At 40.0% G+C, this 26,506-nt stretch overlaps 1 protein-coding gene across 3 annotated transcripts in view; it reads right to left on the bottom strand.

The window, feature by feature from the left end:
- ntrk2a (neurotrophic tyrosine kinase, receptor, type 2a) overlaps nucleotides 1-26,506 on the bottom strand; it is a 105,495-nt gene that overhangs the window by 76,956 nt on the left and 2,033 nt on the right. For 2 of the 3 annotated variants that reach the window (XM_037776807.1, XM_037776808.1), the window contains exons 2-13: nucleotides 23,773-23,847; nucleotides 21,540-21,611; nucleotides 20,989-21,057; nucleotides 19,400-19,548; nucleotides 8,745-8,878; nucleotides 7,569-7,701; nucleotides 7,268-7,339; nucleotides 6,831-7,058; nucleotides 5,285-5,311; nucleotides 4,423-4,431; nucleotides 3,790-3,833; nucleotides 3,395-3,494 (exon numbers count right to left, since the gene is read on the bottom strand). In XM_037776807.1, the coding sequence (XP_037632735.1) occupies nucleotides 3,395-3,494; nucleotides 3,790-3,833; nucleotides 4,423-4,431; nucleotides 5,285-5,311; nucleotides 6,831-7,058; nucleotides 7,268-7,339; nucleotides 7,569-7,701; nucleotides 8,745-8,878; nucleotides 19,400-19,548; nucleotides 20,989-21,057; nucleotides 21,540-21,611; nucleotides 23,773-23,847 (1,112 nt within the window). The remainder of the gene's footprint in view (nucleotides 1-3,394; nucleotides 3,495-3,789; nucleotides 3,834-4,422; nucleotides 4,432-5,284; nucleotides 5,312-6,830; nucleotides 7,059-7,267; nucleotides 7,340-7,568; nucleotides 7,702-8,744; nucleotides 8,879-19,399; nucleotides 19,549-20,988; nucleotides 21,058-21,539; nucleotides 21,612-23,772; nucleotides 23,848-26,506) is intronic. The other variant, XM_037776809.1, reaches the window with a different exon arrangement.

Raw genomic sequence — 26,506 nt, 5'->3', positions numbered from 1 at the left:
TATTTTTAGGGCTGTCAATCGATTCAAATATTTAATCACAATTAATCACATGCTTGTTCATGATTAATCGCAAATGAATCACACAATATTTATCTGTTCAAAATGTACTGTAAAGGAAGATTTGTCAAGTATTTTATATTATCAACATGGGAGTGGATAAATATGCTTGCTTTATGCAAATGTATGTATATATATAGAGTATATTCTTGGAATTCAATTAACAACACAAAACAATGACAAATATTGTCCAGAAACCCTCACAGGTACTGCATTTAGCATAAAATGCTCAAATCACAACATCGCAAACTGAAGCCCAACAGACAACAACAGCTTTCAGTGTGTCAGTGTACTGACTTGACTATGACTTGTCCAAAACTGCATGTGATTATCATAAAGTGGAGAGCGTTAACTTTGACAGCCCTAATGTTTTTATATGAACAATTGATGAAATGACTGCATTTGGCCCTCAGATTTTTACCATCTTTTCACTCATTGTTTTGGTTTTATGGTCCGCAAGAGACAGATATTTCCCTCAGGAGTTGGTGGAGACCAAAAACAGAGCTAAAAGATAGTGAATATTGGACTTCATCAGGTAGCCACATACGTGACTCACAATGAATGCTAATGTTACTCGGTGTCTACTGGATTTATAAATAGGCACAGTTTGCTAATATGTTTGCCATGACTTTATAAGATGGTAATATCAGAGTTGTGTTTACAGCTTGTTGTGCTGTCCCCAAGTAACCAAAAAAAATCCAATATTTCAGGTTTAACACGTCACTCTCAACACTATCACAACCCACATCTTCCATGTGCCAACAGAAGAAAACACACAACTATATGCAGTACAGTATATAAAATATCCATCCTGTGAGATTATGAGAAGCAACCTGTACCAAAAGTTGCCCATGTGTTATTGATGAGAGAGGAGCAGAATAATGCAGTCAATATAAATAATGTAAAGCAGCCACAGCTTTTTACTCGACTGCCAGATCGAGATGGGCAGCGATTCGTCCGAAGTCAGTGAGGCGAGTTGTGCTTTTCTCATGCACACCTGTTCAATATGGTACAAGACCTGACACGCACTCTTCACACTTTCTGATCACAAGTTCATCATCGTCATCAGCACTGACTGTTCATGTGGGGGTGTGCGTATAAATTCGTCTGCGAGCACGTGTTTATGATTTGGAAAACCATATTGCCATGACAAAGTGTTGTTTGTTTTTCATGAGCGCTGGTAGTGTGCTGACATCTGCAGTTATATATATATTATTCTGTTGTTAAAGTTTGGTCAGCGGTCCAGTATATGAAACAAGCAGAGGTTTCAAACAATGTGGGCACAACTGTTGCTGTGGATTACTCACAGCTCTCCAACTCGGCATCTGACTCTGATGTTCATACTGACACCACTATCTCTCTCTCTCTCTCTCTCTCTCTCTCTCTCTCTCTCTCTCTCTCTCTCTCTACACACGCTCAATGTCAACATGCTACAGGGCACATACATCTGGATATATGTGGAACATGAGGACAGGACCGCATGGGGAGAGGAAGTCGACAGTGGAAAGAGAGAAGGATGAAGACTCGAGGGGAGCAATCAGAAGGGCAAAACAGTAAGGTGACCTAACATCCTACACACAAATGGAAGCGCACACACGTGCAAAAATGCTTAGACGTACAAGAAAACACACACAAATACTGATATATAGGGGATGCTAAGAGGCATGAGAGAGATCATTTCCTTCAGAGAAAACTCATTCACCTCTCCTGGAGAAAGAAGAAACCGCACACGGGACCATAAATACAAACACACACACACACATACTAGCTGCTTCATCTGTCTTGCAGCTCTCCTCTCTGGGACGCCATAAATCAATCAATGCCAAAATACTGCACTTCAACAGTGCAACCGAGAGTCACACAAACACAGGTACAGTCATTTGGTGGCCCACATTTATTTCGTCTGTCTCTACATTTGCATTCCCCTTTTGGTTTTTGTAATTTGAATGTCAAATGTGGACTTTCACTGCATCAAATGCTAATGGTTCAAGCGGCGTCAAAAAGTTATTTATTCCTAAAACAGCTATCTTTAAACAGCACAAAATGACTTGAATTCATGGGTTGCTTATCACAAATGCATTATGGTTTTCCAACCAAACTGAACTAAACTAAAGTCAACTGAATGGAAGGCACAGAAAACAGTTCCTACACCAAGTTGATGTATTTTGGGATTTTCACAAAGCTATATCTACTCAACTTGAATCACTTTTACAGCAAAAAATGAGCCACTGGAAATAAAAGATGAGCGTCTGTCTGCTGACAGTTCAGCTGCACATTGAGCACATTTAAAAAACAGCATTGCCATCGTTATGTATGTAGGAAAGGAAGGACTGACGGAGGTGTTGTTCAGCGGTTAGTTCACAAAGGGAGGGGGCTTCAACAATTACTACCACAGCAGTTTAACATGACAAAGACAGCAGGAGCTCAGTTTAGTCGACATGCGTGTTAATCACCCGGTGAACAGCAGCTGATTCTACCTGAATTGGATGGATTCATGGACACATTATGGTCTGCATATTAAATGAGATCGATTGTGCGACCACAAACAATAATTTTAGAGTCCCAAGTAGGGATGTCACGATAACAGAAATTTAATAGTCGATACCAATACCTATCCCATCTTGGACTTCAGCCCCAGATTATCTACTTTTGAGTTGAAATAACCACTGTAAGGAAAACGTGCAATATAACAAAGCATGATTATACTCTGGTCCATTTTGGAGGTAATTGGTGTGAAAAGTACTGAGACGCTAAGTCAAGTGATTGTTTCATAAAAACAAGGTTGGATAAGAGATTTGGGAAAAACAGAAACCAGAGTCAGATTACGGGAAATGTTATTGTAGGATGTTTACACTCCTTACACAAGCGAATACGTTTGTGACCAAGACCTTTGCACTCTGCCACAGCTTGTGAATGTCTTTTCCAGCTTGTTACTCTGTGTGTGTGTGTGTGCGTGTGTGCCAGTCCACATGTCCTGGAAAATTTCAATGTTCTGGACAAGTTTGGAAATTTCAGTCAAATATGATCTGTTTATTGAGCTTAAAGGTACTGTGTGTAGTGTGCAGTTTTGTGGTTGCAGATTGCAACCAACTGAGTACCCCTCCGCTCACTCCCTTTCACTTAATTTTTGATTTTGGTGTTTTGGCGAAAATCATTTGAAATGTGTTCTTAATGTATCCATGAAGCCATCCATGTTACACTTCAATAACCCACATCTTTGATCTAGACATTCACAAACAACAAATCACCATCATTATATCATTGGATTAATTCTGTATTGTTTATCCTGCCCCACAATATGGAAATCTCCAATGCAGATGCAAGTCAGGAGTCTTACCTTTGATGCCAAACTTGGAGTTGCCTCCAAATTTGAGAATAACCAACATTAGAAGGAAACCAGTGAAGGCGACAGCAGCAATTCCCACCACCACGTACACCTGCACAATGAGAAAACATAGTTATAAATCTCCTGTACTGAAGAGACACGCACACACAATACACACCACACCAGGAGGTATAGACCACAGGCAGATTTTCTAAAGTACTGCTGTGTCTTTGTATCGTGGTGGGTTCATTCAATTACTTCTAACAAGAAAAAATAGATCCAGCTCAGGTGTTTCTAGACAGGCAACACAAATAAACAAAAAAAAAAACAGGCACAAACAGTCAACAACTGACTGAGGCAATCAGCAAAGAAATAGAGACAGAGGACAAAAGAAATATGTGACTTACAGCAACTCTGTCTTCAGGAGGGTCTACTGGGGCGCCTGGGCCGTCTGTTGATGGAGAGAAAGAGAGGAATAAATAAAGAGGAGTCACTCAATTTGTGGCTGAGTGAAGGACAGTGTGCTATGTAATAGTAACAAAGTGTCTTGAGTAAATATAATTTATTGGTCATCTGCTAATGTTAACATTGATCAGCTTGTTTAGTGCGTTGGTGAATTTAGTTCAAGGTGGTTAGTATTTTGCACTTTGCACAGCAATTGCCAAATCATAGCTTCGGAGCTGTCTGTAACTAAACACGGCAGGCATGTCAAGCTTTGGATTTTCTCCACATGTTGAAGCGTTGTGCACAAGGCTGCCATACTTCTCTAAAATCCAACAATACAAGAGTAAAAGATAAAGGTTGAGTGTACATCTGCTCTAATGTAACCTAGTTTACTATCTACAGTAACCTAGAGACGGCATTCTCAACTAACTTAAGGAGCTAGCGTTAGATAAATTGTCATTTCAGCCAGAAAAATCGATAATCACCGGCTAGAAATGAAAAGCCTGCTTTTGTCTGTCTCTGTCTGAAATATAAGGATCCATTTGTTTTTAAATTGTTTGTGATTGGGAGTGGGCAAATAAAAGGTGTGGCAGTACCTGTGTTATCTGCAGGAGGGAGGAGATGTTGGAGGAATAGCAAGAGAGAAAAGAGACAACAGAGACAAATTAGGTCCCAAACATATCAACTTACTTCAATTGTAAATTATTTGACATGCACTTCACAAATAATGTTGTCAGTCATGCCTGTTCCCTGAGTTTGTTTTAAAAACATATTCATTACAAAAACACAATACACAAAACAACAAACAACATATATACATGCACAACATAACACACACAGGCAGATAGCCGCCCACCCAGAGCCTGCTTCTGCCCAAGGTTTACGACCCGTTAAAGGGGAGTTTTTTTCTTGCCACTGTCGCCCTAGTGCTTGCTCATGGGGGATTTCATGTTGGGTCTGTAAGTTATAGAGTGCGGTCTAGACCTGCTCTATATGAAAAGTGTCTCAAGATAACATCTGTTCTGATTTGATGCTATTAGGGAAGTCACAATACCATAAATTTAGTAGTCGAGACCAATACCAGTGAAATTCCAATTCGATACCACGGTAGTGTTGCACGGTATACCGATACCAGAGAGGTATCGCAATACCCTGCCGTTAAAAACAATACGTGACATCTGGTTCTTGTGAAATCCATAGGTGCTATATAAAAAATACATTGAATTTAACTGAATTGAACATCATAAAAAAATAATAACAACATCAGGGCCACAGTGTGGGAAAAAGACATAATAACAACAACTCTAATCCCTAGCTGCAAGGATGTGTAGGTATGTAACGCACATTCAGCAACTTGAGAGAAAAAAGAGAAAGAGAAAGATTTCTAAAAAGTCATTTGTGTTAATTGATAAGGATGAAAATGATGGATTTGAAGTAATGAATATTGATTTCACTCACCATAATAGTACGGTTCCTTATCTGTTCCTAGACAAAAAAGAAACAGATCACATTTGATTAAATACTTTTAATCATCTTCATAAAATTATTTAATGCCCATGTATATCTCACGTCATCTGTGTATAATTTAATATGCAAAAATCTGTCACATTCTGTGATCAATCAAATAATAATAATAACAGCTCCTTCAAATCTAGTGACTACCCATAATTGCACCTTGCCAGTATGGCATCCCTTTTTGTCAAAAAACTAGTCTGCTGTCATATTCAAGCTGTGAGACAGCATCAATAAGAGGATGATGCTTTGAAAGGGGGAGTCTTCTTCAGACAATAGTCAAAAGCACTCCCCATTTACTAAACAGAAATGTGTGACTGACTCTGTAACAAGTTCACAGTCGTGTCATAAAGAATGAGGAGCAAATCTACAAAGAGAGAGAGAGAGAAGATAAGAATAGCAAGAAAGACCTGGAATACTAACTGTAACTGTGAAAATGATTTAGTTTTCATCATTTTCAAGGGTTGCAAGCAAAAAGAAGACTGTACTGTATGTACTCCAGGCTAAGAAACTTTTGCAAGTTACATCAATATATCGGTTAAAAAAAAAAACATTATGTCAGATTGTTGTTGTTTTATTCCGATTAATGGAACCAATTAATTGTTTGGTCTAAAAAATGTAAGAAAATGGTTCCCACCAAAATGTCCTGAAGACCAAGGCACATTTTCAAATTGCCTGTATTGTAGGCTTGCCGCGGTAGTTGTGTTACCAGTGTTACATGGTGGTTGGGCACACATCGATTACATTACGTGCCCACCGCCCCCACCGTCATTTTGGGTTTTTTTTAAATAGAAATAAAACCCATTTAGTTCATTTTGGCGTATCAGCGGTGTGTTATCAATACATAGTCAGACGACGGACTCTACAGACTGAAAGTGAAAGTGTCTGCTCCGTACGGTGGCGGAGGATTTGGTGTCAAAGTCAAAAGCAAAAGCGCCTATTTGGCAATACTTCAGGTTTAAACCCAATGCTATAAAGGAAACCATAACGTTAATTAGGCAATCGCCGTGCGGAGAACGGAGCAGTCACAGTCCGTGTGCACGGTGCAGTGGCTCCAGGTGGAAACATGCAGCGAAAGCTGGACCGTAGAGACTAAACACACAGCCATCCGACGGTAAAGATCAAAGTCAGCGTTCTACAGATATTGAGCGCCGTCTTTTCTTGTAAAATGTCCGGTGTAATTGGTAACACCGGTGTTGTCACAAGTTTATTAACCGGTGGGAAAATTTCCTCAATCCCAACAATCCAAAATCAAAGAATATTCACTTTAAAATCATATAAGAAAAAAAGAAGCAGCAGATCGGCTCATTTGAGTAGCTGAAATATGGGGTTTTTGCTTGATTGATTATATAAATATATATTTTAATAGATAAGAAAAATAGTTGCTGTCGATTGACTAATCAATTTATTGACCAGTTGTTTCAGCTCTGTACTTTTTAAAGAAAGTAAAAGCTTAACTGTAAAAACAACATTGTGCAGTGTGTCTTCTCACCATTCCAGGGTTTGCGCATGAAGTGAGCCTCCACCTCCTTTTGGTCTGTCCCATATTTGTTTTTCGCGAAAAGCGTGTAGCGCCCATTGTTGAGGTGTGTGGGGCTGTCCAGCTGCAGGCAGCCGTGGTACTCTCTCTCTGTGATGTCATGGATCATGGTCATGATGAAGACTCCCTCCATCACCGCTTCACCATCCAGAAACCATTCTAACTTTGGCTCGGGGTTTCCTAGAAAGGTTATGAAGACAATACAAGAGACTGTGATCTTCATTGATTTCAGATTCTTTGATTATCAGTTTACCTTCTTTGCTTATGTAGTCATTGCTGTGAATAATATGTACTGTGACACTATTCAAGATGTAGGCAGTAGTATTTGATGCCAAATCACAGAAAATGTCCAGTGTCACTAAGGGACATTATGTGGATGTCTGTCTTACCTGACACGCTGAAGGGGATGCACCAGTGATGGTCAGGGATGGCATCACTCAGTTTAGTGATTTTGGGAGGAACTGAGTATAGTAGAGAGAATAGAGAGTTTAAGAGCAACAGTGTGAGATACAAACAGTAAAGACAGAACGTAAGATAAGACCAAAGAGCAATTCAAAGGTAAAACTATTGAAGCATGCAAAAACAGTTGTCTTCTCCAGCTTTTAATTCTCTGTTTTAAAGACTGCACTGATACACTTTGACACAATAATCTACATTGAATTAGGGCTGCTTGGAAGTGGGCAAACATACAAAGTATGTCCAGCAGCAGCGAGGACTCTTTCTCTCCAACGATGTTCTCAGCTGTGCAGCTGATCTTGCTGTTGTGGTCCAGCGACGACAGGTTGGACAGTCGTAGCACCGAAATCTGGCCTGATGTCTCGATCTGCAAGTAAACACATCCATATATCAGCATGAAGATTTGGCTATTTTCTGAACACATTCAAGAGAAGGGATTTTTTTAACTCATGACCACATAGCTTTTGATCATAGGATTACCGTATTTGGCCAAAAGTCTGTAATGGTGATGATATGTGAAACTGCCTTGACAAATATTGATCAGATTTGGCCTTTAAATCTAAGCGAACCCAGATGATGTACAAGTTGCATAATGTTAGGGATTTGACAAAGCATGGGAAGCATTGGATTCAGCTTATCATACCAGTGAAATCATCACATCAGGGTTCAACGTTAATGTTTTTTTTAACTTGTGGGTCAAAAATCTACTTGTCCGAAGTAAATTTTTACTTGCAAAATAAAAAATACTTTAATATAACTGTCATGTTTTATCAACCTTGCTTTCAGACTTGCAGCAAACAGCGCATTATATAGTTTGAGTTTCGCCCACATCCTCAACGCCACCCAACTGAACTCCTGTTTCCAGGATAATTGAAATGTTTGCTTGCGCTTCATGTCGCATGTGCAACTCTCAACAGAGATGAGAAGGAAGCAAAATGGCTCACTCCTTAGATACTTCCATCATCATCTCCGGAAAGAATTATGTTTCAATTTAATCAATCGATTAAAATATTTCCTCGCGATTAATCGCATGATTGTCCATGATTAATTGTGATTAATCACAAATTAATCTCACATTTTTTGTCAAGGGACCCCTTTGAAAATGACCATGCCGGTTTTCCCTCGCCAAAATTTAGCGCAAGTTTGGAGCGTTATTTAACCTTCTTCGCAACAAGCTAGTATAACACAAACACAAAGCGAGTGCGATAACTGACAGTGGCACCGGTCAGGTCCCCACCCCCTTCTCTTTTTACTATTTTGATTACCAAATCCAAAAGTTTGCATCTGAGTTTGCATGTGTATTGACGACATATCTCTGAGCTCATAAATAAAAAGCATTAACACTTAATGTGATATGACATGCGTAATCCAAACATATCTGAGTTTGTGTTTCCGTGTTTGTGACCTGACCTCATAGTTGGAGACCAACGCCATGTTCCATATCAGCTGAGGTGAGGGCACGCCAGAGGTCGTACAAGAAAGGTCCACGTGCTTCCCCTCCATTAGTGTCACTTTAGATGGGCTCAACGTTGCCATGGGAACCTCTACACACAACCAGGGAGTGGGAAGGAGGAGAAGCAGAGGAGGAGGGTGTAGATGTGGAGAGAGAAAAGGGAGGAAGCAAACTTAGGATTCATGGCCAACTCTTGTCTTTTCAGTTGAAACACAAGGCACGTAACAACCTCGACAATAAGAGTGGAAGAGCAGGCAAACACACACCCACTACCACAGAGTGAAAAGAAAGACACACAAAGAAAAGACCTCGAATTCAATCTCCTTCTTTCCCTCTCTCCCTCGCTTTCATTTAAGCACACTCACCCCAATCAAACAGTCAGACAAAGAGACAGAGTTCAAACACAGTGATGGTTACACTGATTACTAGTGCATGTCTTCAGCAGCCCAAGTACTGAATTGATTGGACACAGTCTGAAGCCTCAGTCAAAGCAAAGACACTGGTGACTGTATGTATGTGTGTGTGTACAGTGCTGACCAGGAGGTGACCCGAGTATGACCAATCAGACTCAATCAGAGTCCTGCCACCCTCATCCCCTGTCCAATAACATCCCTGATGAAGACAGAAGAGAAGAGAACAAAACGAAGAGGAGACAAGACGAGAATCAAGAGAAGAGAAGAAGGTAAGAGAAAAGAAAACAAGAACAACAAGAGAAAAGAAGAGAAAGAGAAGAAAGACGAGAACACAAGAGAAGAGGAGGAGATCAGAGAAAACAAGAGCAAAAAGAAGAGGAAAAAAGAGGAGGATACAAGATGAGAGAAGTGAAGAAGAAGAAGAGGAGAAGAGAAAAGGGGAGAAGAGACGAGGACAAAGAGAAGAAAAAGAAAAGAAGCAGAGACAAGACGAGAACCAAGAGAAGAGGAGAACAAAAAGAAGAGGAGAAGAAATGGGTGTCGACAGTTACTGCAGATAAAACTGGACAGATTCCTTATCGAACCCTCGCCTCTCCCCTTCTCCCCCCCACCTCTTCCACCTCTTCTGTCCGTCGGCAGAATGCTTATCACCAGGGCAACCCACTTATCACTACGGCAACCCACTCAATCACCGTGAGACGCACTAAAAAACAGTGATTTCAGTGGTGGCAGGCCAGCTGCCATATCAGAACCACATATCTTAACAGGCTCTCGGTAAATCAGCTTTCTACTGACTCTACAGCCATCTGCAGGTCACACACACACACACACAAAACTACACCCCACAGTGCCTAGACATCAGAATAACACTGGAAACCTCCTCTGTTTTGATGCGAGTGCAGTTGTCATGACATGTCAGCACATAGAAAATTATTTCCATGTTCAATTATTTCCGAATACAGCTTTGGTAGTCAAACCACCCGTGACATCCTGTGTGATTGTAATCCTTTAGCGGCTCGGGTTGTGTTCAGAATCAACAAGTAGGATTGAAGAGGAACTCACCGTAATTAGCATGGCAGACCAGCCTGTGTCAGTGACAACACATGAGTCATTACGTGGAAAGATTTCACTATTATGTGCTTCAGCGTTTGTCCCCTTTCTACAGCCCACCTGCAGCCAGTTGTAAACATATGGAAAATACTGGCAGTCAAGTCAGAGGGTGAGCCGACTAATGCACAACATCCATGACAGAAAGGAAGCCAGGCACTAAAACGAAGTGTTTGGTCAACTGTGTTTCCATTTAGATTTTTGCCAAAACAATCCCAACTCAAGGCCCGCCTACTGGCGTTCAGCCATCTTCACCACTAAATGGAATTTGCTCTGTTGTCAATGAGTTAGTAAAGTTGCTCTGTACCTGAATACTGCGTCATCATCCACATGTATTTTTTTTTATGTTGAGATAACCATTTCATTCAAACTTGACAGAAACAAAATAAAAGTCACCAAAACTGTTGTTGTTAGTCTTTCCAACAATCACCAACTCTGGTTTGGTCTAAATAAACTCTTATTTCACTGAGTTTGATGTGAAAATATGCCGACTCTGCACGTTGTTTCCCCCGCTGCCTCTCTCTCTCTCTGCCCGCTGAGCAGCTGAGCGAATCTCGTTCTTCGGAGGCAGACCATTGAATTAGCTAAATAAAATAACAAACATCGCCCAACACCATTGCTAACTATTGTCTATATTTTAAGGGCCCTCCCGCCAGCCCTCCTGCTTTATCACCCATGGCCGTGCAGTTCAGAGGATGAGATCGGCGCGTGCAGCGCGCATATACAGATTTCGGAGGAGACCGGCGGCGTAGAAAAAAGCCTGCCCTTTCAAAACTACTCGCTGACTGCTAACGTTACTAGCATTAAATAGCAGCCCACTTCCGTGTTTCGGTACGGTTGGCTTTCACAGCTGATGCGAACCGTACCCGAGTACACATGAACTATACTCAAGACCACTTGTTCAAGTGGAATCAAGTACGGATCGACGAACCGTGCCCGAGTACGGTACGGAGCGTTCACACTAATCAAACAAACTGGACTTTAGGTCAAGTGTACTTGGGACCCGGGTCCCTGATATGAAAGCATCCTCAGAAAAATGCAAGAAAGTGGACCTTGAGTTTGGAATAGTTTTGCCAGACTATTTCCAAAGTCAAGAATGAACTTTCATGCTTATCTTTGAGCCAACATGGACAACGAATGAAATCATAACAGCTTCTGAGCTCACGTCAACATATTCTCTGTATCTTTTTGCTCACTTTATGTACACCTGTATTACCAGGAGAAATACAGTGCAGGTGGATGACAAATTCAAGGAAAATCCAATATAAAGTGGTTGTGTCAAGAAGGTAACCCACAATCTGGGAAAACTCTCGCGAGATGGTTAAGGTTAGGTATTGATCTTGAATAGTTAAGTTTAGGATAGGTCATTGGGCAAAAAGTCTTGAGAAAGTTTTTGCAAGTGTTACCTTCTAGACACGACCATATAAAGTGTCTTAGTAAAGTACTGGACCACTACCAGCCTCCAGAACAGCTAATGCCTGTAGATACTACTGAGGATTATCCAACTCTCTGCACTCTAGTGGTGGGATTAATACCATTACAGGGGACATATCATGCTCATTTTCAGGTTTATACTTGTATTTTGGGTTTCTACACCTTTACGTGCTTTAATGTTAAAAAAAACTGTCTGTCTGAATATACCTGTATTCACCCTCTGTCTGAAACACTCCGTTTAAGCGTCTGTCTCTCTAAGACCTCATCCCAAAAAAGCCCAGAGAAAAATATGGTGCACCTTTCAAAGGTAGTTCTCAAGCTGTGGGCTTTATATTCTAATGAGCCTGCATGTGACATAGGAAGGGGAGCCAAATCTGAATGACTTTTTGAATCACATGTTTTCTGATCTAGGCAGGCCACAAAAAAATAGCTGGGTTGTCTTATTTCACAGTTTGTGGGTTGATACCCAAATGCATGAGCACAAGAACTGAAAAAGTGAGTTTTTAATAACATGTCCCCTTTAAGTGAATCATCATGGGCACTATGGAAGCATCTGCATGTATCACTTATTCCGGTTTTTCCTTTAATTTATTACAATGTCACTCTAGATTTGCATTGATAGGGTAATCCAGGCTTCTTTTTTATTTTTCATTAGCATAACAAGTAGTGTAGTGTTTCAATTGGGAAGCAACTCATGAAACCAAAAATGATTTCACTCACATTTTCATTCATTCATTCAGTCAGTCAAAGTTTGCCTATCTGCCTCCTAGCGTTTTTTTTGTTTTTGTTTTTTTCACCAGTCTATGACATGGTGTGTCCTTGTTTTAGAGTATATGCCAGTCCTTGGCACTCCTTGACTCCTTGAATTCAGATTACCTTCATTCACCAGGCGTATGTGCTATGAATGGGCTGTGAATTACAAGCACAGCATCAGGGATATGCCTGGGTGATTGGAGCTGAATAGCTGCTCACAGCTCATATTTAAAAGCAAAACATCCGCTGTGGATTGAAGCCTCTGCACAATACACTACAGTACACTTCAGCTTCATTGTCGGAGGTGTCATTGTTGTCAGCTCTTGCTATGGACCACAATAGACACGTCCACATCGGTGTTTACAGTAGTGTTCACATTTTATTATGTAGGCTCCATCCTTTCCACCACAGAGATGTGGTGATTTCTGATGAGAGGTAGAAGCAGACGAGCGAGAGAAATCTTTCTCCTCAGCCACATTGCCTACCTCCACCTGTGCGTGACGGCTACCTCACTGAGCAGCTGCGACTCACACCCGCGCGGTGTCCACACGGACAGCATTGCTGCTGCGACGCTGCTACTGCCAGCCTCATCTTTCTACATTGACTTTGCCTTTGATAATGGCCATCAATAATAGTAGTAGTAGCTTTAGTTTCATTAGTAGTAGTAATAGTTTCATTTAATTTATATTTAGTTTAGACAGAAAGAGGTTAAGAAGTGTGTGCTCAATTAAAATAGACATTGAAACTATAGTGAATGGTTGTTGCAGAATCTGTCTTTATTTTGGATCGACAACGTTTAGTTCCTCGGGAGTTTCCGGAGGCGGCGAGTCGCACTGGACGACCCTGATTTGCATAAAGTAGCCTAGACCTCAACTTTATGCAAATGAGGAGTGGCCAACGGGACGCCCCATCTCTTAAATCTCACCGCCACGCTACCAGAATGCATTGTACGGCTGCTTACGTAGACAATGAATGGGAAGCGTGGAAAGGACGAAGGCTGTGGACGTGTACCATGAGCCACGCTGCTCACGTGGGCTGTGTGGCTAACCTGTTGAAATGGGCGCCCAAAATGAAAAGCAAGAAGAAGTTCCACAACACACATGCGCTGCTCAGGTACACCTGTACCACACTGCCTACCTGAATATAAATGCCAATTTTAATTAAATGAAATGAAACATTCTACTATTGATGGCCATTATCAAAGGCAAAGTCAATGTAGAAAGACAGGGCTGGCAGTAGCGGCACCGCAGCAGCAATGCTGTCTGTGTGGACACCACATGCGTTTGAGCCGCTGCCGTTAAGCGAGGAAGCCATCACGCACAAGTGGAGGCAGTGTGACCTTTCACAAAATACACAACAGGGAGAAAAGGAAATGTGCTGGGAAGTGACACAACACAAAATCCGTCTCTGAGTTTGCCTCTGTATTTTTCTGTTGTTGTTCGCACACAGTGGAGACTGTCACTGCATTATGAGAGGGATTCACAAAGTGATTTCTGTTCAAAGGAGGCAGAGAAATAGGGAGGAGAACAGGAGGCAGGACTGGCTGAGCAGCTTTGAAACCCAAAATCTGTCATAGATTATTCATTTTTTGCCTAAAACTGTTGTCAGTCAAGTTGACTGTCTGACTCTGACATCAGATCATTTGTGGGTTTAAATTTTCCTCAAATCTGTCAATACGCCTCTGTATCTGTCACTCTTTAAGCTTCATTTCAGTCGTTGTGGCAAGTGATTTTGTATTTACAACCGATTAAAGGTTCTCTATACAATATCCAGAGCATTAATATAGCAGCAAACAACTATTGTCTATGTAAAAATATAGAGGAGTAATGTCTACCTGAGCAGATAAGGAAGTCACTCTCCCTCTGTGTGTGTTGTAATCAGAGCTTCTCCATGCTTTGTTGACATTGCCGGGCCGGCCACACTTGCTTTTAGTGCATGTGAACGTACTCCACTGGCTAGCTCACAGCCGCTGCTCTGCACTGCTCTGCACTGCTCTCATACAGTGATTACAGCTGATAACGCCGTCCCGACCGACGACGTTGTCACAGAAACGTAGCGTCCACCCTCCGGTTCCCCCCCCCATGTAAACATGGTTATCTCTGTCAGCAGTTTTGACTTTGTTTCCACTGTTAGCACGGTTAGGTGCTAGAACGTTGATGTTGGACGATTTTACATAAACATGGAGGGTTCAGTTCCTAAAGTCAGACACGCCCATCCATCACCGCAACTTTCACTCCCTTACTCTCCACCTCTCTACATAAAAGATACACTGCATCCTGCATTTGCATTGGACATAAATCGTGAGGCACATAACTGTCTTACATAATTCCTCATGATACTGAGCTGTTCCAGCTATGTATCATTCTCGTCGTCCACTGATGAATTGAAAAATAAAAACTGCACAGTATTCCATCTTTGCACAACAACTTTTCCTCCCTTTTCAAATTCTCAGCAGTCACTTTCTTCCCTTTCCCATAAAGATGATTTATTGAATTGTTCTGACCAGATAGGCTCTTTTGTTTTTGAAGCTGTTGTCTGTTTTAAACCCTCCTGAATCCCTCTGTTAGCAAAATCTCACTGCTAAATGACAGCAGTGTGGCCTAAAAAGGACTGCAGAAAGGCCAAATGCAGCACTCAACGTCATGTCCATTACCTTTTGAAAGACCTCATAAAACATCAGGGCTGCAAGACATGAATACCATCCTAATCTGTTTCTGTCAATCTGCACTGGGCTGATTTTCTTTGAGCTTTCTAACTTCTGCGTTGAATTTAAGTTTAGTTTTACAGCTTTTGTGTCTTGTTGATAAATTCCTGATTATCTAACAAGTAAGTGAGTGGTCTCCTTATAGGAAATTCACACATGTGAATAGCATCTACTGCCCACAGACACAGGAGCCATCTGGGCTTTTTGGTTGGTCCGTACTGCCATTTAAGTGTGTGCCTACGTGCTGCATTTGTGTTTCACATATATGCGACTGTAAGAGCACACTACACAAAAGAAAGGAGCAGAGAGATACAGAGAGTTTGACACACAGACATACTGTATATGCAAGTATATAGTTAGTGTATTCACGTATAAGCCTAGGAGACAGAAGTTAGCGAAGGAAAGACGAGAGCAGAGGAAATAATTGAACAATAATCAAAAGAAATGGGGATGACAAAGGGAAATGAAACCTGATAGACAAGCAAATGGACAGACAGACAGTTGAAGACAGAGAGCACCAGCGCTGTGATGTGACTTGAGCTGCAAAAATGAATTGATTCGTTTCCAACTATTAAATTAATCGCCAACTAATCGGTTTGAGTAACTTTTTTAGAAAAAAAAGTCTCTTAAATGTGAGTATTTTCTGGTTTCTTTACTCCTCTATGACTGTAAACTGAATATCTTTGAGTTGTGGACAAAACAAGACATTTGAGGACGTCATCTTGGGCTTTGGGAAACACTGATCAACATTTTTCACCATTTTCTGACATTTTATAGACCAAACAACTAATCGAGAAAATAATGGACAGATTAATTAATTAATGGACAATGAAAATAATTGCAGCCCTAGATGTGACCAGCAGAGGTCTGGTAACCCATCTGCTGTCATTCTCACAGCATATGGGGAAATTAGGGATGCATCGATCTGACTTTTTAAGTCCCGATACAGATACCTGGGCTTTGGGTATCGGCCGATATTGAGTACTGATCCAATATCAGTGTATGTAAGTCACTGTTTTTTTTATATGTAAGGCAACATCAGGCTTGACTTAAACATTGTTTTCTTAACTTTGTAAAACAAAATGTAACAAATAAATATTTTTTTGTAATTTTATTTATACAAATTAAATTTTGTCATTATTATTAAAATAATAAATCATACACCAGCAACTTGGTAAAAAATCTTCAAAATTAACAGGAATTACAATTCAAGTGTAAATCTTTATAATGCAGCAAAATATTGGTCAAAATTTAAAGCGGAATTACTATTCAAGTATATAATGTACATTAACATAGAATAGAATTGAATTAATTGGATCCATTGTACCCAATACCCGATCCAGCTATTTGAGTCAGTATAGACCCGGTATTCGATCCGGTATCGGTATCGGTGCACCCCTAATGGAAATAAGCACCTTTGCTCGGGACAGCTGGTTTCATTTATGACTTGTATACATTTGGGTCATTGTAGGCACATAAACTTAAGGAGTAATGAGTATGAGGGTAGAAAAAACTTAAATGTCTCAATTTTCACATAAACGAGTATGACCCTAAAGTAATCTTACAACTTAAGACAGAGTTGTTAAAGGGGATTAAACAAGAGCGGGGAGTTTATAGTGGTTTTTTTTATTGTTTTAATCATTCTATTAATAAACAACTGAGTGGGAGTATTTTAATACCTGCAGCTGTTTAAACCCCACACAGAGTGACACAGTCCAACTACAGTAGCATGGGACTGCAGTAACATCAGTGTTTTTTTAGTAAAGTTGTGCAGCCTATAGGTCAGCAGTGGGAGCAGTGTGTGTGTTTGCCAGCCTTTTGGATGGAGCTCCAGTCCACAGAGAGAAACAGACATATGTGGGTGGCCTGAGAGATCAGTGTCAGCCCGAGGGCATCGTTGGGCACTTGCTCTGCTTTGTGCCTTCCTCATATGTCACTCAGAAATGTTCTGACAGACAGAAGGACATACAGCCGTGCATGCAAGCAGACAGAGAACTGGAACATGAGAAAAAAAAGAGGAGGAAAGACAGTCTGAGAGAGGGGGAGGCACAAGAAAAAACGACATAGAGAGCAAAAGGCCAGCAGTTTGGACGTTTGATGTATCATTGTTAGCCCTGGGGCATCATTTGGCCCTCCTACACCACCAGGACCTCCTCCTCATATGTCACACTGCCAGGGGGTCCCCTGCCCACCTCTCCGGGGGCCCTGCTGTAACTGTGCTAATGCCAAAAATAACCTCCGCTAATGGAAGGGAGGCAGAGGGGACGGATCAATAGGAGTTATCAATGACATTGTTAGCTTCCTGCATGCTAACTTATTGTTTGTGTCCTGTGCGTCCCGACTGCCCTGAGCTATTTTTGACCAGATGGAAAAAAATACTTTCAGATTCATGTTCTGGCTTATTAAGAGAGAAAATTGGATTACATTTCAATTGAGACCGATAAAGCTTTTCTGACTGCTGTTATTGTGTGTTTTATAAATTCAAATCAGACACGAATATTCCTTTATGTTCTCACTTTACGATAACAAACTGGATATGACTGGGCTTATTGCCCCAAAGGCTGGAACTATCTGTGTTTCATTTGGTTGCTTGGGTTAAGCTCAAGCTCTAAATTATTACCGTATGTCACTTTTAGACAGATTTGCGCTTATAAAAAAACTATAAATCCAGGCTGAGTTTGGACAGACAGACGGGTCGAGATGTAATCTGACTCCGTTTATGAAAAGAAGGGAGTCCAAGATAGAGAGAGATTCATGAAAAGCTAAAAAGCAGGGAAGAATATAGCCTCAATTAACTGCTGACATTTATACATTTAAGCTTGATAAACACCCCCATAAGCAAGTACATAAAAGGTTTGTGGTCTGTGGAAGTCTGTCTAGGAGTGACAGCAGGCTCGCCGGTTAGCTTGACATTACACATGTATTGTAAATGACTGTCTGGTTTGTAGACACATTATTCTTTATGGAAATACTAAATGTTGTTTCTTTGCAACTTCAACAAAGATGCAAGTTTTTGCAGTTAAATCTGCGGAAAATGTCTTTTATTGCTCATAAAATTGTGATTATTGCTATTGCAGTTGAGTATTAAGTCCAGAAAGAATTGCCTCCAAGACGACTTAAACATGATGATTCAGAGAAAAAGGAAATGAAATGTGCTGCGTGACAGCAGGTCAACGGTGCCATAGGACATAGTGCAGATGGTCTTTATAACACTTCATTTTATTGTGATAAATTAATTTTCTCCACTCGGCATCTTTGAAACTCACTGATGTAATCTGTGTGTTGGTTCACACAAACGCTCCCTCTCAGTATAATATCTTCCAGCTTCTATAATGTCCTGTACAGGGACCTCTTTACACCTGTGAGCAGATGACTGTAACTAGTCTATAAGATGACATAACCTGTCACACAGCACACACAAACACTACTCTGTAGGTCACACATTTCGCTCTCCTCCAACTGGCAGCTAATCTATGCATCCTATGAGAAAGCTCCCCACAGCATAGAGATAACGTCAGCCTGTTTAGTGTCGGTGGCCTTTTAATGACACCCTGCAGAGCCCTCTATAAAAACTGGGCTCTGAGTGTGCATGCATGCGTTCATTTGGTCATTTGTTTGCTTGTTCATGCGTGAGACATTGTGGCTTTTTGCACTGCACAGTGTCTAGAGGAATTACAATATACAGGCTAAGCAGTGAAACAGTTTGTGCAGCATCCTCGCTGTAGCCTGTGGAAGTTCAGCTGGTACTGATTACTGCAGTGGCTGTAGTTAATGCATGAATTTGATTCTTTGTGTAGTTATTCTCGTAGGTTTTGCAGAAACAACAAACTTCACTTTCTCCAGTTGTTCATCCCCCACACAACTCCCATGAGAACCGACAAAATACTTAGCACACTTGTCTTGCAATAACAAGTTTTATACAGTATATGCCCTGCACTTATACACAAACACGTTTATGCAAACACATACACATACACTCACATAAAAACAGATGTGTCAGACATATGCAAAACATATGAGAACACACAATCAAAACAAAGATTTGGAACAATCTTTGTAGAGGAAACCATTAGGATCACGGTTTTCCTCCAGGTGCTTCAACACTTTGCACTCTGCTACAGCTTGTGGATGTCTTTTCCAGCTTTGTTACTCTCTCTCTCTCTCTCTCTCTGTCTGTGTGTGTGTGTGTGTGTGTCCTCACCACAGTTAGGTAGTATCAGTTTGGACAGCAGCTTGCGTCCTCCTCCATCCTCAATGCAGCGCAGCTCCTGAGTGTCTGCTTCCTCTCCTAACCACAGCTTGATCCACATGTTCTCACAGGAGCAGTGCAGAGGGTTCCCTGTCAGGATCCTACTCACACACACACACACACACACACACACACACACACACAAAGTCAAGAACCGTCAAGAACAGAGAGTTGTAGAGCAAGAGAGTAACTGAAATAGTTCAAAAGTTTTGGGAAATATGTTTATTTGCTAGCCAGAGCAATAAGCAGATACAACGTTTGTCTGTTTGTTAAATATGAAGCTACCACAAGAAGCCGGTTAGCTTAGCTTAGCTTAGCTTAGCTTAGCGTAAAGACTGGAAACGGGGAAACAGATTCAATGGACAGATAGGAGAGTTGTATCAATCTTCTCATCTAAATAAATTATACGCAAGTCGATCAGGCAAGTGAAAATTAAATGATCTTTAGGGACCGGAAGCCGATTGTTATCGGCCGACATTCAGTAAAACTTTACGATCGGGAGACAGGCATTAAGGCTTTCTCGTCGCCAATTCCTGATAATGCTACATTGTGAACAACAAATCTGTGTTGAAATCGGCAGAAGGAGAGCTAGTTAACATTGTTAACACTGTTAGCAGCCGGTGGGTTGCACAGTCCTGCTCGGCCAAATGAAAGAACTAACAGCTAACGTACGAAGGTTGCACTGAGTTACATTATGACGCATTCAAGCTCTATTCAGTAAAAAAAAATAGTTTTGGCCGAAGTCTATGTTATCATGATGTGTTCAAATCCATGTTGTTAATATTGCTGTGATGTTTTCACAACAATATAAAACAGATATTACAGAGAGAATTATGACCTGTTTAACTTATTAACACTGGCTCTAAGCAGCTTATAATACATATTTAAAACTACTAATGCCGAGTTGCAGAGTTGGTGATTGTTGAAACAGTGGAAAGACAGTTTTGATGAGTTTTATTTTGTTTCAGTTGAGTTTAAATAAAGTGTGTTTTACAACGATCAGCGGTGTAAAATGACTGTTTTTGTCAATGGAGTCTGGTGGCTTTGAGGAGAGCATATTAATGTTTAAATTGTATACCTGTTGATTTTATTTATTTTTTAATAGGCCCACGTTTTTCATTTCAGACAAGTAATTTTAGCTATCAGACAAGTAGCTGAAAAAGCTTAATGTCAAGCCCTGTTAGTAATGGGAGACTGAGTCAAGGTTATCTTTGACTTTATTGACAGTTGTCGTAGCCAATCAATATATATAATAATGCCTTGGTGGTTAATTGCCGCTTGCCCACTTCAGCTAATCTCAGTCTCCACCATTTTTTTATCTAAATCTAAATAAAAATAATAATGATTTTCTGGCTCCAGGAAATCCCAAGATTGCAGGCAGCGGTAGTATCACATCAGACATATATAGGTGACATCACAGATGCTATAGGAATATGTTTATCTACAGACTGTGATGATAACTGGGAGGTAAAGCAGAGAGAGAGCTGTGAACAGATAGATGGATATGAACAGACTGATAGAGAAGGCTGAGCTGAACTCACAGATAAGAGATGTTGAGGTGTTTGAATATCCTCCAGGACAGCGACGACAGGTTGTTATCTTTCAGGTTCCTGGAAATTAAGTCCAACATCAGGGAAGGAGATTGCGTTTGTAAAATCACAACAGAATATTACATTTGTGTTACAGAAACACACACATTTGTACATGCACCAATAAGCCTGAATTGTGTTTATCATTAAATGTAAGTGGTACATTTGATCAATATCATAAGTATCAAACTTTAATTATGTTGATCCATTATAAATCCCATTCAGACTGAACCTGATGATTCGTTCTTTCTTTCTGGTTATTTTTTCTCTTGATAGTGTTACAAATAAGTCTTCTTTACATTATTATATACATTTCCTGTTCATCAATTTCAACAATTAAATAGTACAACAAATGAAAGAAATTGAAACAAGGCTATACATTTTATACGGTAATACGTTTGTCCTCAATGGAGTCCAACAACTCACTCATTAATGTTGATAAATAAATGTGCACGGTGGCTGTCATGTCAATAGAAAGCGAGGAATAGATAGTGTGAACTTACAGGTACTGTATCTTGATGTTGTTTTGAAAGGCCAGCTTCGATATGTATGTTAGCCTGCTGTTGGTCACCGTTCTGACATAAAGACAAATACAACAGCGTCATTGTCATCGTCATCTTGAACATAACAATTATCAACAACTGCAACATTAGCAACAGAAAAAACATGAATTCGGGTTCCTGAATTTGGTCGCAAATTCTAATAAGTCATGCTAGAGATGGATACACATCAGAAAAATCACCACCTGGCAACCCAAATTCTGTTCTTATTATTGCCTTATCGCTAATCCTAAATACAGCATCTGAATACTGACATTGGGAGATATTAGCATTGTTATATGAAAGAATCCATTTATCAGTTCATCTGGTTTGCAGCTAAGGTTCCATTCGAATGAATGATGCCAACAAAAACTATCTATCTAAAGATAATATACATCCTCTGGATGTATTTGTGATTTATTTATTATACTGTGTCACACAGACTTATAAGACACCAAAAAACACTGTTGCAGTGGTGAAACATTAGCCAGACATGAACATAACTAACATAACAACGGTTTCTCTCCAGTGAGACCAGTAAACCTGCCTGTTTCTTTAGGTAATGGTACCTGAACGTAACTGTTAAACTAAATTTAGGTTTGTACCAGTGGGGAACCGCCAGACTCTGAAAAGTGAAGCCTTTGCGGAAGTGCCTTAAACTTCTTTCTAACAGTCAGCAGGGGGCGACTCCTCTGGTTGCAAAAATAAGTCTGATTGTATAGAAGTCTATGAGAAAATGAGCCTACTTCTCACTTGATTGATTACCTCAGTAAACATTGTAAACATGAGTTTATGGTCTCAATTGATAGTTTCAAGTTTTCTTCAATACAGCATGATGTTCATTTAGTAAATGATGGTCCCATTTAGAGTCAAATAGGCCATAAAGCTGCCATGGCGTTGTACGGTCTGGGTGTTGTCTGTATTTTCGTCTTACAACTTTAACCCTTTCACAGTGTGTTTTCAGCAGTTAATTGTAACATTTTGGTCAGTTAAAAATGTCTTATTCAGCGTTTGGTTGTACTTAGCTCCACCCTCTCATGTCACTTCTGATTGCCAAAAAAACAAGATGGCGACGGCCAAAAACCAAGGTGGCAACGGCCAAAATGCCGAACTCGAGGCTTCAAAACGGCAGTCCATAAACCAGTCCACTTCATATATACAGTCTAATCCAGGGGTGTCAATGCAAATTGGCCTAAATTAAGATCTTTCTAGTGAGCCACTGTTCAGGCATATTCACAAGTCTGCCATGGAGCAACGCCAGCACCTGCACATTTGTAAATTTAACAGATGTCTCAATAGAAAGCCTCTTCATGTGCAAAAAGCTGTTTTAATATTCCGAGGCTACAGACTGCACATTACTCAGCATTGTTAAAACCAGGTGCAGAGAGTGTCTGCCCTTCATCAGCTGAAGTGAGGCTGTAAGACATCATTATCTGATACAAAAAGTTGGTCTAACAGATGTTCTGTGACTGATTCATCTCATCTGACATGACTGAGCGCAGATTTTCATTTCACCATTTATATCAAATGACATATCAAAACTGTGAAATTATCATATTTGTATGAAGACAGAGTATAATTGTGTGTGAAGTATTTCTCGGACAAGTGGGACAGTTGTCTATGATTGTAGCTCAAACACAGCACTCATTTTATTCCCACTGGGTCCGACCACATTTAAAAACATACGCACTTGCAGTGTGTAACGTGCTTTGTGCTAATCTGTCTACCAAATGGGATATTGGCGGGGAAATTAGGTAGTGTGATTATTATGTTGCAAGAAAGTGCTGCTTGGTAGAGAAGATTAGAGACTAGATTAAGAAATGAAATGAGATACAGATCCATAGCAAAACACAGTAACTACAAAATCGTTCGATAAACAAAGCAACAGACAGGGAAAATATATTGCCTTAAGCAAAGAAGGAGGATTATCAATGAAAGCAAAGTAAATCAATATTTCATATAGTGGATTATAAATCATTAAAATGTGGTGAAATGTTTCTTCTTTCTGCCATAAAATGCTGCTTGTATTTGGACCCTAAGATTGGCCATTGTGTACAGATGTGATGTAGTTAAAAGAACAGCCACAGAATATAAAAATGCATAACATAAAAACACTTTTATTAGCAACAGCTCTGATCTGAATGGTTGCCCTGGGCCAAAGTGTTTGTCTTGGTAATATAAGCCATAAAAAACTCACAGGTTCCTGAGATTCTTGTAGTAGTACAGGTCTTTGTCGTTGATGGAGGAGAAGCTGCTCTGGTTGGCGATGTAGCTGTCGGGAGATACAAGTGTGTGTGTCAGAAGGCTCATTTGTTAACGAAGGGAAGCATAAACAGAAGCATTTCAACAAGACAAAGGGACATAATAAACCCATGTAATTAGAGTTCAACATTAAAAAATGAACTACTGAAGGTCTGCAGCTGATAAATGGCACACGGAGGGGAGGGGGATGTGATGGTAGTTTTTAAAAGTAGAGAAACAGGCACCACTCTCTTCCCTCTTTTCCTCAGCTGCACTGGAGCAAGGGCACTTGACCCGTTTAGGGGCCAACAGGAGATGATTGTGGGCAACTCCCTTGTGTGAAGGAGTAAAACTGTGTGAACGGGTTGTGAAAAACACATTATGTGTACTTTTCAAATATCACTGCTTTGGGACCACATGTCAGAAGATTCAGAGACAAACAAAAGCAGAACAATCTCACCTCTACAGAGGGAACATGCTGTAACAGTTGCAGAAGAAAAAACCCTCACTGTCTAACTGTTGCATGTATGATTTGGCTAAATCCCAAGGTCATTAAATAATGTTTGTCATGTGGTAAACATACAGTGTCCAGCTGGGAACAAAAAAAATATCTCTAATTAGATACATTGATTTCCAAGATCATTACATGGCTATAATAGTGAAGGGCCTTCAGTCTAGGGATGCACCGATCCGACTATCTCAGTCCGGATTCCAATAGCAATACCTGGGCTTTGGGTATCGGCCGATAGGGCTGTGTATTGGCAAGAATCTGGCGATACAATACATATCACGATACAGGGGTTACGATTTAATATATTGCAATATATTGCAATATATTGCGATACTGTAATAAGGCGATATATTGTGATTTTTTTATCTAATTTTAGGAAAACTGTCATAGTATAAAGAACACACCACCATATGCATAAAAACTTTTTTCATGCAATCAGAACAATGGGATGTGCATTTGCATTCTTCACAGTCCCTGTAAACTCCAACTTCATAGCACTACTTTCAGAGGGCAAATACACTGAGAGGGCACATCTCTCTGAAAGTGAAATACAGTATTGACTAAACTGTAAAATATTAATTAAGAATCGATACAGTGTTTTTGAGAATCGATACAGTATCACAAAACATAATATCGCAATATTCGATTTTCTTATAGTCCTAAAACCGAGTAGTACCAGTGTTTAATTAACAAGCAAGATGTCTCACTTTGTGGAAGTGACTGGGATCATTCTTTTATGTGTAAGGAAACATCAGGCCTGACTTAAACATTACTTTCCTAACAAATAAAGACATAGATATCTATTTACTGAATTGTTATTTATTATTCAAATAATAAATTGTATACCCGAAACTCGGTAAAAAAAAAAAAATAGATTGGCCCCGTTGTCACCGATACCTGATCCAGCTATTTGAGTCAGTATCGGCCTGATATCCAAACTGGTATCGGTATCGGTGCATCCCTACTTTTATATTTGTTGCTAATTATTCCATATACAATATGTATTTTACCTCTCTCAAGTCCCTGAATTTATTCCAAAATAATTACATTTTAGTCATCGTCAGAAGATTGATCAGTGAGGATTTAAAAGACAACAACCCTTAAGAATATTTTATACAGGTGTCCTGGTGGCCTATGAGGGTCTAAGACGCTGTACCACACCGAGGAAGCAAAACGTCCCCTCTTCGAGTCTGGAAGGGGACTTTTGTTGCTTATCACCTCTCTCTCCCCTCATTTCCTGTCAGCTCTCCGCCATCACTATCAAATAAAGTAAAAATAAAGCCTAAAAAAAGACTAGAAAAAATAATAACATTTGATATGTGCCTTTCAATAATTAAAGGAAGCTGACCCAGAATGTCAGCATTTTTTACACACTGATAAATTCAACGCATTCTTTTAAAATCTTAAACACCATTTCATAAAATTACTTCCACTAAAGAGTCAAATTGCCTGACAATAACGGCACACAACTAAAATTAAACTGACTAAATGTTTAGAGGGTAAAAAAATGCATTTGTAATCTACAATAAATCACCAGTTGCAGCTTCAACATCAGCAGATAAGTATCTGTAAATCAGCTGTAAAGTCAAAGGCAGACAGGCAGTGTTCCAGTTCAAGTCAGACTGCTGAATAATAATGTCACTGCCAAGAGCATGCATACTGTCCATCTCTGGCTTTTCATCAGGTTTGATGTAGAGCGATTAGTTGTCAACTATTAAATTAATCGCCAATTATTTTGATAACCGGTTTGAAGCATTTTTTTTATGAAAAGAAGTCAACATTCATTGATTCCAGCTTCTTAAATGTGAATATTTTCTTTACTTCTCTATGACAGTAAACTCAATATCTTTCAGTTGTGGAGAAAACAAGACATTTGAGGACGTCATCTTGGGCTTTGGGAAACACTGATTGACATTTTTCACCATTTTATAGACCAAACAACTAATCGATTAATCGAGAAAATAATCGATGATGAAAATAGTTGCAGCCGTTGGTGTACTCTCATATGTTAGTGAGGAGTTAAACGTGGACTTATTACACCCCATATGTGTACATTTGCCCTAAATCTACTAGGATCACAAAATATATTTTCTGTTATGGGTTAAATGTCTTTTTTTTGTCTTTATTAAAGGCAGCCTTACCTATGAAACAACTTTCTGTGTTGTTTCTCTTGTGTTAA

The sequence above is a fragment of the Sebastes umbrosus genome, chromosome 8 (assembly GCF_015220745.1).
Source record: "Sebastes umbrosus isolate fSebUmb1 chromosome 8, fSebUmb1.pri, whole genome shotgun sequence".
Lineage (NCBI taxonomy): Eukaryota > Metazoa > Chordata > Actinopteri > Perciformes > Sebastidae > Sebastes > Sebastes umbrosus.
Note: the sequence above shows the minus strand (reverse complement) of the source record. Positions and strands in the feature narration are given on the sequence as shown.